Genomic DNA, 10,689 nt, shown 5'->3' on the forward strand with positions numbered 1-10,689 from the left:
CAATAATAATTAAAGATAACAAATACTTATAAATTAAATTAAATATGAAGTTAACCTAAATTTTTCTGAATGCATTGTTGCACGCTATAAAATACTTTTATTTGTATAAATTAAATAAATGTTAGTTTAAATTGGTTTTGAACGACCGTCCGAACGAATCGGCCTGTCACATAAATTTAAAGTAGGTAGGTACCTGCTAGAATACTTGAGTGATACTTGAAAGTTTTCGATAACTTTAAATTCGTCCCTAAGTTATAAATAATGTTTTTAATGTGTAGAGCCGTTCTGCAACCACTTGAAATATCCTTTTTTTACTTGTCACGGCTTTTTAAGTGGACGCGCCTTACCTCACAACAGTTTTAGAAGTTTGCCGGATCGCAGTGATTTTTAATATTCTTAACTTTTGAGGCTATTATTTATTTTACAAGAAAACTATATAATGTCGTAAGTAGAAAGTGTTTACTTATAATACCAAGGTATGTAAACATTGATTCCTTTATTTCTTAGAGTCATCTTCATCCTACTCCCAGCTTCACCTGCTTAAATCAATAATCTTTATTTTCACTTTTGCAGTAAGTTTCGGAAATCCTTATTTAGTGAAACCTGCAAATTTAAAATCTCTAGCCCTACCAGTTTGCCTGGTGTGTTGACCTACAGGCACTCAATCCATGAGTTTTCTCTTTTAATTACATTGTCTCAGTTTTAAACTATACCTAAATGTTCTTTAACTGTTTTAGTACTGGATGGACCTGAAGGCCAAAATAAAACGTAAAAATAGAACAATTCGAGAGAGCATCAGCAGGACAGGAGGGGGGCCCGCCAAGTGGGGAAGAGCTAACAGAAATTGACATAACATTTTTAAGTATCCTTGGTGCGGAATATGGCATGGGTTTACCAGCGGTGCAGGTGAACCCATTGCAGGTAAGATCCCTTAAATACATTAAAGCCTACAAATTATAATTAATACAAAAAATATATGTTATGTTATATATGTATTTATGAAACCATTTATTTTTAGGATGATATGAAACCTGAAGCTGGCCCCTCTGGCATTCGAGGTATTGAAGTCGAATCCATTACAGAAGAATGGTTAGAAGTTCCTTCTAGTGTATTGTATGTATTCAATTTCATTTTTATTAGATTGAGATAAAACATTAATATTTATTGACTAAGGCATCGGTGATCTCAAAATGTGTTGTCATAGGCGCCTAGTACATAAAACTAAGTGAATAGACTATATCATAGTAGCCTAGTGATGATGAATTATATACCATACTGATTGTATTTTGTATAATAAATTTAACAATTTGATTACATTACAAAGCCATACAGCTGAGCATGGCTTAGCCCTTTTGAGACTGTTGGCTCTGTCTACTCCTATGGTCATAGAATGTGATTAGATAAATGAATAATTCAATGCTTTAAGTCTTCTTGAGACTGTAAGCTCTGTCTACTCCTATGGTATAAGAATGTGATTGTATGAATGAATATTTCAATTGTTATTTTCAGGTATCTCAAACTGTTAGTTCTTTCGAGGCAGACTCTCTACCTGCAGCTGTAGAAATTACTACTGCATCATCAGATCCTTCACAAAGCCACGCAGCAGCTGTCTCTGATGAGGCTGTCGGCGTCGAAGTACCTAGTGTGGTACAGGCTGAAGCCCCGCCACAACCTAGGCGACGGCGCCGACGTGCTCATTTAACAGCTGCAGAAGCAAGGGTGCAAATAGTTGAAGCTGCACGACAGAGGGCTGCTACTGAAGCTGCAAATAGTTTAATACTTCAAGAAGCTATTTGTCTCTTCCGTGAATTAGTGGCTATAATTAGAAGAAGGTGAGCAATAATTAATTTATTCAATGTGCCAAATTCATCAAAATTGGTCCTGTAAACCATTTCAAAATGTCAATCATTTCTCTTAATAATATTAGTATAGCTAATCCATTAATAACTTGAAGTTTTCTTTGAGATATTCACTTTTCTGCAAATTTACAGAATGTTTTGTATATATTTAAAATAAAAAAATGTTTTATTTTATAATTATTAAGTTATTTTAAAATATGTCATTTTGGAATGAGCAAAATTAAAACTAGAACAATTTTTAAAAAAGAAAAAAGAAAGATGATTACTAAGCAAAATTAAATTTACAAATTAAATTATTCATGTAAAATTCTTTTACTTAACATAACATAACATTTACATTTACTTATTATATATATATATAAACATTTACTTATTGAATATGTACTTTTATGCTTTTACATAATAAAATATTGGTATTCAATTTAATTTAATAACAATAAAAAAACTATATTAATTTGATGAATATTAAATGAAAAAGATTATTGTTCATAAACTACCTGCATAGCTACTTATAACTTACTCTTAAAAACGAAATATTATTGAATACAAATCTGCAATAAAATTCTATTTTTTGATTTTCAGGTACGGCGAAAAGCCCAGAGACGTGCCACAAGATCCCGCCGTGTAGATATACCACGTTGAAGCTCAATGTTGTGTTGCCCAGCTGGTTCATGAAGAGCTTCCACTGGTGGTTGTTGTGCAACTTCCCTTGCTTGCTCTTCTTCTGTCAACCTTACTTCAGGCAAGTTGTTTTCATTACAAATATTGTGCAATATTACACAAGCATTTGTAATGAAGCCAGCAACCTGTGGTTGATAATGCAACATGTCCCTGTGGCACAAGAGACACCGGAAACGTGCTTTGAGAAGACCTATAGTTCTTTCTATCACATTCCTAGCCTTTACATGCTTTTGTGTATAATATGCTTCCGGTGTGTCTGGTTCTGCATCCAAAATAGGTGTCATCATCGTTCTTCGTTGTGAGTACCCAGAGTCACCTGGAAATAAACATTATAACTCGTGTTATTTTTTTATTTTATTTGAACATTCATATTTTATATAAATTTAATGATACATTTTTATTTTAAAATTGAATCCTACAAATATTTTTGACTTTTAAAATTTTATTTCATGTTTTTAATTGGTCTAGTTTTAATTAAAAGTGTGTTAAAAATATATCTTTCAAACAATATTGTTCATATTATTTGCTATAATAAGTTCACCAACAAAGGTTTTCTTACCTAAAAGCCATGTTGCTTCAGACCCTAAATTTTCCAAATGGTAACATACAGGATGGTGACTCCATATAAATGAGTCATGAAATGACCCTGGATGACTCGCATCAACACTTAGAATTTGTTGATACGAATCACAAATCTGAAAAAAAAAAATAATAAGAAAAATTTGAAATTACTAAAGTGGTTCAATGGAAAAAAAAAATGTAAGTATGTATATTAGAAAATCATTGATGGGAGAGTAGTTTTAGCCAACTCATAAACATGAAAAGTTCATAGACATTGTTCCTGAATTAGGGCTGGCCCGGGCCCAGGAAGGCATCCAGTAGACGTGTACTTAGTATATATTCAATATACATTTTTCAAAATTACTCGATTATACCTACATTATAATAAGGGACAGGCTTATAAATTTGGGATTCTTTTTTTAAGGTGATAGACTAGCAACCTACCATTATTTGAATCTCAATTCTATCTACCATTAATCTCGGCCTATCAGTATTTTTGGGACTGTTGGCTCTGAATACCCCGCAAGGGACATAGATGTGATCATGTTTGTATGTGTTATATATTATGCTATAAAACTATTAAATAAAAGTTTATTATGGTTTAGTATTATGCCGTGTGGTTCCCGGCACCAATAAAAAAAAAAGAATAGGACCACTCCATCTCTTTCCCATGGATGTCGTAAAAGGCGACTAAGGGATAGGCTTACAAACAAGGGATTCTTTTTTAGGCGACAGGCTAGCAACCTGTCACTATTTGAATCTCAATTCTATCATTAAGCCAAATAGCTGAACGTGGCCTTTCAGTCTTTTCAAGACTGTTGGCTCTGTCTACCCCGTAAGGGATATAGACGTGATGATATATGTAAAAGTTTATTTACCAACTGACATTTAGAGAATGGAATTTCTTTCGGTTAAACTCTTGAAACGGGCCACCGCCGGAGAGGGGTGGTGAGGGGGGAGGGGGTAACTCCCCCCCTCCCGTGACCCCCTCTTGCCGGAAGCCTATAGTTTTTTTTTTTACGAATTTTTAAAGTTTTCATATAAAAAGTGTGCTAAAGGTCATTAACCGCCAGATGGGCAAGGGGGCAGATGGGAAAGTAAGAAGGGATAAAAGGGGCGAAGGTGAGTTAAACCTAACCTATACATACTTACTATTATACTTTTTTACTCAGTTTGAACGCTCCGCTCGCTTCGCTCGCTCCGCTTTGGTGGTTTACACCAACCTAACCTAACCTAACCAAACCGAGTTTGATTTGTGACCAATTTGTTTCTTTTCATTGCGCCCCGACCCCCCCATGCGGGGGGGCTGCGCCCCCCTGCACCCCCTGCTGTCTGTTTACCGACAGCTACTTTCAAAGTCAGTAGATAAAATGACAGTAGCACATAACCAAAACGGCGGATTGCGTTCTTTTCATAGTTAGTGTCTTTTTTGTTTTTATTTTTAAGCAAAGTTTTTGACTACCTATATTTTTAGTGCTAAAATATATTAATTAATGTATTGTACATGTTAAATGGACAAACTTATTATTTAATACTAAATTAACACAGTTTACAATGACAAACCGAAAATATATTGCGTTGTTTAGTGCAATTTTTAAGATTTTCAAAAATTCATATAAAAAAGGGGGGGGCTTCCGGCAAAAAAAAATACTTGGGGGGGGGGTCATACAAACCCTCCTCCACCCTCCCCAACCTCTCTGGCGGTGGCCCGTTTTAAGAGTTGAGCCTTTCTTTCTACAGAAATATCTATCTTCATGCTCATTAGGCCTTTCTATGCAAACATGGGTACAATCAATACATCCACCAGGGATACCAAATTTATTGAAAAATCTGCAGGCAAAAAAGGCATATTGTTATCAAACTTAATTATTGATATAATATAAATAAAATTAGCTAAGTATATATAAGCGTGCCTTAATCTTTTTAACTGACGACTTTCATAAGTCTGTGGGAATTTTATATATTTGTATAAGAGAGGATTACTATTAAAATAATGTACTTTATGGAACTTGATTGACCTTTGTTTCTATGCTTAAATCAGTTGCTCTTTTAGAGCTTTTTGCCATTATTGGCTCCTCCTCTTCACAAAGTTTGTGCACCAAGTCTGCGGTTAACCTAGATAAGTAAGATACGAGTAATTATGTTATCATGTTGTTGAGAAGAGAGAGATAGATCTTTCTTTATAATAGAGCATAAGGCGGTTGATAGGTGAACATTTACATACCTGTACTCCTTGATGAAAGCATTTTCATCTAAGTCAAAAGGATTATTATTTTCTCTGTTCCTTAAACGTTTCTTTTTATTTGCCATTCTGGATTCGTTGAAATCACTTTCCAAAAACTCAAACAGTTCATACTCGTCACACATCTTTGCAATAATGTTAGGGGTGTTATTAATGTTTACACAACTTACTCTTCTGTAGATTTAACTTTATTGAAAAATTCATAGGTATTTCATCAAATTCTTATTGAACAATAGCTTTGCATGTATTTTAATGCCCTTTATCCTACAAATCCTTAGGAAACAAACACGGAACATTTGGTGAATATCTTACAAAACAACGCCAAAAATGTCCAAAGAAGCTACAGTAACTTTTTAAGAATCGCTTTATTTGACATTTGCGACGAGCAAGAAACAATTCCTGCTGTCAAAAGTGGCCGTTGTGGTAGGAAAACTCTATACAAAAAAAATGGTGAACGGTTTACTGAGCAGACCTGCCGCAGGCCTGCTTATAATTGATGTCATGGTACGAAAAAACAGTGCAGTTCAATTTAGGTCCTGCTATAAGACGTCGTGGTAAGCCTCCAGTCTATAAAAGATGTTTAATGAACATAAAGACACCTTCAATGTATTTTTTTTAAATCTGTGAGAGACATTTCGAGGCTAAACGGTCTTTAGTTTTTCCTGTTGTCACTATCAACTTCTAACAAAATGACAAGTGACAATCCAAACCAAAGTCAACCAAATGAAATATGTCAACAAGAAGGATAAATATTTATAAATTATATTATTAATTTTTTTGTTCTGGTAAAAAAGGTTTGTTTCTATTTATTGTATTATTTAATTAAGTTGTTATTGAATAACAAATTGATCAAATTAAGGGCGTCCTGGTAAAGGGTCAGGTCAAACGTACCCGAAACCGCCGAGCTTGTATGAAGAGAGTTATGAATGTGGATGAAGCGAAGGAAGTATGCAGAGATCGTGGCAAGTGGAAAGAGGTAGTCTCTGCCTACCCCTCCGGGAAAGAGGCGTGATTCTATGTATGTATGTATGTATGTTATTGAATAATACTATGACTTTGTACATAGTACGTTCGAATCGAACCTGATGCGCACTATTTATACAATAATCATCTTTGGATATATTCCAATAGTTTTGAATTTTATAATCTTTTTCGACTTGTTTTTATTATTTCAGATGGCCAATGGACCAACAAGAGGTGTCTGGCGAATAGTGTTACAAAATTTCATTAATTCTTTTAGACCACGGCAAATACAAGGGAATAATGTGGGTTAGTCCTATGCTGCTAAAAGCCTTTGTTTTCTATACAATATATTGACAGATATAGTAGTTCATAAGCTTACACACTTTTTTTCAGGTAAAGACTATATTGGAAATGTATATTTTGAGATTCCAGCCGATGCCAGTAGGGGCAAAAGGAAGCCCACACGTTGGTACGACCCACCAAAGGGACTGGACTTTCAGGATCCTATACCAGCTGAATGGGAAGCTTGGTTAAGGATGAGAAGGTGAGTAACTTCCTAATGTTTCAAGTATTTACCTAGTAAATAAATATGGATTTATTTTTAAAAATTATCAAATAAATATTTCAATTAATGTTCACAAATTTAACAGAAGATGTTTGTGTGTCTGTCTTACCAGACAACTCAATATAAAAGCTCAATAATTGAACAAAATATACAGTTTCACTAATATGAAAACAATATATTGTGACCTAAAAAATAAAATTGTACTAGGTACAGCAGTCTTATTCCTAGAAGAGATAACTTCCTATTTTTACTTATTTTCAGGCCTGAACCACCCACTGAAGAAGAAATAGCAAAAAACATAGCTGTAGCTAAGTTAAAGAAGATTAATGCAGCTAAAATAGAAGAAAAGAGGTTGACAGAAGGAGGATCACTCCCAGCTCCACCTCTGAGGGGCGCAGAGTCATTCCCCAAATACGAGGAGTACCATACTGGACATCCAGATGACCACCCCAAACATAAATCGGATATGTGAATAGATTTAGCACAACTTTAGCCAGTTTGTAAATATGTTGTTTTAGTTTTTATTAAAGAAATTAAATTATTTTTACGTTAAACAGATTTTTTTTCTCAATACACTACTAGTTACATTAAAGGTTACCCAACAATTTATGGCCAGAATATTTCTTCAGAACAGGATCCATAACACCGCCATTCGCGAGCACACCAGAATAGTGGATTTAGGTCAACGCTTAGTGGGCGTGGGCTGGCCATGTGTGCAGACGTGGTGACACCCGATGGAGCAAATCCATCCTCGAATGGTGACCAAGAGCTGAATAGAGGAATACTGGCAGACCATTAACCCGCTGGTTCGATGACATAAAAACCAACCTGGGACAGATTTTTTTTTAACTTCGATAGAGATAGGTGGAAAGATATTAGAGATGCCAAGCAGTGGGCGAATATATGAAGAAGAAGACATTCTCTTCATTTCATTTGAATCTTGTCTTCATCATTCGCTTCTGTTTTAAGTTCATTTTCTTCAAATTCCATGTCAGGAAATTCATCAACCTCAACATCGCCTATAAAGGGCTCAATGTAATTATGTAACCATTTTCATCGTGAATATATATAAAATGGAAAACAGTGAGTTTATTGGCATGAATATAGCCACGTCCCTATCCCTTACGGGGTAGACAGAGTCCACACTCTCGAAAAAACTGGAAGGCCACGTTCAACTGTATGGCTTAGTGATTGAATTGAGATTCAGATATTGACACGTTGCTAGGCCATGGCATAAAACAAGAATCCCAAGTTTATAGTCTTTGTTTAAGTCGTCGACATTTATATCACAACGAGGTGATAAATTTAAAGATTTATCTCTTGTTGGATAGAATAATTTAAAGAAGTATTTAGAAAAAAAAGAACAGGGCATATCAATGGTTGGTTTCCATTAGTTCAGGCGTCGTGCAAGGATCTATATTGGAACCACTCTGTTAATTGATATTCATTAATACTTGTTCCCATGATGCCAATTTTATATGAATTGATTGACTGGCTTACACAGCTAAATTAGAAATTTGATCAAATTTGCATACAGTTCTTATAAAGCGCACTTAGCGAGGACTTCTCAAAATTCCCGCAGAATTTACATGTACGGATGTGTAATCGTACTCTAAGTTAAATGTTCTTAATAATAAAATAATAATATTTGTTTATAAAATTTTATTTATTTACAGTAGGTAGGTAGGTATAATACCTACTTACTGTAAAAAATTTTAGGTCCCACATAAATAGATATTTTACGACCATTTCTCGCTAAGGTAGGTATGTCCATTCACTTCAAACGATCTTATTGCAAGGGCAAGGTATATAATTTTTTTTCCAACATGATAAATTTTCACCTTAAGTTTAAACACGATAAAATTGTCATAATCGTTGTTACTAGCCCCCACAGCAAGATCGTTCGGAGTCACTTTCCTCGCTCTGAAACATGATAAGGCCGCTCTCGGTATACTGAGTTACATTTATTATCTGAAATTATTTGAGGAAAAATATAAGGAAAAAACCAAGAAATTTTACTGTGCGATAGCAAACAGCACATCTGTTCAGGTTACGCCAGAGTATAATAATAATTAGGCCAGTCCGTCATAAAGTTACCTTCTCTTGGTGTAGAGCTCGTAAGTTGGATGGAGACTGAAGGACAAAAAGTACTTCCACTTGGGTAGTGTGAAGAAGGTATTTGACCATACTTAGGTGACTTTTGCGAATCGCCAAGAAAAAGTTGACAGCTGAAAGTTTTACAAAATACGCTTGGACGAGTAGGAATTTTGTTATTTTTTCTTGTTCTTATTATTAGCCATTTCATTATTTCCACTACTTATTAGACTACATGATGATTGATCCAAATAAGGTATCATAGGCATTTAACGCCCGCTTAATTTCAATTCAATATATTATTGAATAAAATGATTGGATTAAAAAACTGTTTAGAAAAATAGTTTTATTGTCAAAAAAAGAATACAAAAAACTAACACATATATGTTATCAGTCATATAAGATTATGAAAACAAAGACTTTCTGAATAGCCTGTCATTGGCGTTACTGAACATACAGTTTTTAGTAACGCCCATATATTTATTTACGTAATATCTTAATAAACACATATATTTCGACTTAGAGCCGTACAAAACTTAAAAGTATATTATATTATCTTTTTTTAGATAGCATCATAATTATCATTATATGAACTACAAATACTAAAATATTATAATTTTATAACACTTTCAAACATCTCGTAATTTCTACTTAATCATCTATAACAAAAATATTTCACTTTTAACATGTTCTATAACAATAGAAGATCAATTTTTAAAGGATTTTAATAAAAAATCAGATTATTATTAAAATGCCTATTGGGCGCTATTCACCGTAGGTGGCTAATGACGCCCCAAAACAGTATGTCAATTAACGCCCTGAAATGAAGTAAATTAATATTATAGCTTAAACATAAATGAGATCAGTAATCAACTTATATATCTTAACCAATCTACGCCGGCAATCCTTTTGGATTTATTGAAATTATTTTTTATGTCATATCTCTCGCAAAATAAGAAAGCTTGTTTTCTTATGAATTTAGGCGTTAGTGGAATCCCAATACTAGCAAATCTTTTTATCCGCGATGCTAAATCTTTTTCTTGTGTATTCGTTAAAATAGGTTTTCTCCCCAAACGTTTAATTTCTTGACCTGTTTTTAAATGGTCTCTTAAAGTTCTTCGCGGAATATTATACCTTGCCGCTGCTGATCGCTGAGTCAAATGACCTCTTTGCACAGCTTTAATGGCAACTTTCATAGTGTCTTCAGACCATGACTCCCCTCTTCTTTTACGTGTGGAATGAGATGGATTCATTTCCCGGATCTGTTAAAAGCAAATCATTATGAAATAAAACACATCGATTTTCGCCTTGTATAAATACGCCCACTTAGGATAATAGCGCCCATATAGTCTATTGACGCCCAAACCTCACGTCACGGGGCGTTATTACCCGAATAGCACCTTGTACCTAGTTCTCATATTTTCACACATAATTACAAACAAATCAATCAAATTGTCAATGAAATATGAATAAAGATATCTAAATAGAACGCTTATCACAAAATTAGATATGTAAATTACAGAAAATGAATTAAAACTTACGGATTTGTCGGAGTATTTTTTATAAGAACAGCGTGCACTGCCGGCGTCCTTCAAGTTCGGTTCACAACTGAGCGACCGATGGCCTGAGCGGCGCCGCGTCGCGTCCGCGCGTTCCTATTGGTTTATTCTATGTGTGCATGAAATATAACGTAACTCGTGCGGCATTATCTCCGATTTTTAGCA

General features: G+C 34.3%; 2 protein-coding genes and 1 long non-coding RNA gene across 3 annotated transcripts; 2 read left to right on the forward strand and 1 right to left on the reverse strand.

Annotated features, from left to right (window-relative positions):
* Nucleotides 1–76: 76 nt before the first annotated feature.
* On the forward strand, nucleotides 77–3,050 carry LOC106140103 (uncharacterized). Its single transcript, XR_009657171.1, has 5 exons — nucleotides 77–476; nucleotides 738–921; nucleotides 1,019–1,113; nucleotides 1,510–1,832; nucleotides 2,442–3,050. It is a non-coding gene; the product is annotated as an uncharacterized LOC106140103 (long non-coding RNA).
* LOC132902545 (putative nuclease HARBI1) lies at nucleotides 2,237–5,916 on the reverse strand. The gene is made up of 4 exons (XM_060948176.1): nucleotides 5,326–5,916; nucleotides 5,120–5,216; nucleotides 3,100–3,235; nucleotides 2,237–2,856 (listed from the first exon to the last, which is right to left on the reverse strand). Exons 1-4 carry the CDS (start codon nucleotides 5,466–5,468, stop codon nucleotides 2,438–2,440), a joined length of 795 nt encoding a protein of 264 aa, XP_060804159.1. The 5' UTR covers nucleotides 5,469–5,916; the 3' UTR covers nucleotides 2,237–2,437.
* Nucleotides 5,917–6,004: 88 nt separating this feature from the next.
* On the forward strand, nucleotides 6,005–7,425 carry LOC106140096 (NADH dehydrogenase [ubiquinone] 1 alpha subcomplex assembly factor 2). The gene is made up of 4 exons (XM_013341625.2): nucleotides 6,005–6,137; nucleotides 6,519–6,612; nucleotides 6,700–6,850; nucleotides 7,133–7,425. The coding sequence occupies exons 2-4, from the start codon at nucleotides 6,519–6,521 to the stop codon at nucleotides 7,341–7,343; spliced, it is 456 nt and encodes a 151-aa protein (XP_013197079.1). The 5' UTR covers nucleotides 6,005–6,137; the 3' UTR covers nucleotides 7,344–7,425.
* The last annotated feature ends 3,264 nt before the right edge of the window (nucleotides 7,426–10,689 follow it).

This window comes from Amyelois transitella, chromosome 3, assembly GCF_032362555.1.
Source record: "Amyelois transitella isolate CPQ chromosome 3, ilAmyTran1.1, whole genome shotgun sequence".
NCBI lineage: Eukaryota > Metazoa > Arthropoda > Insecta > Lepidoptera > Pyralidae > Amyelois > Amyelois transitella.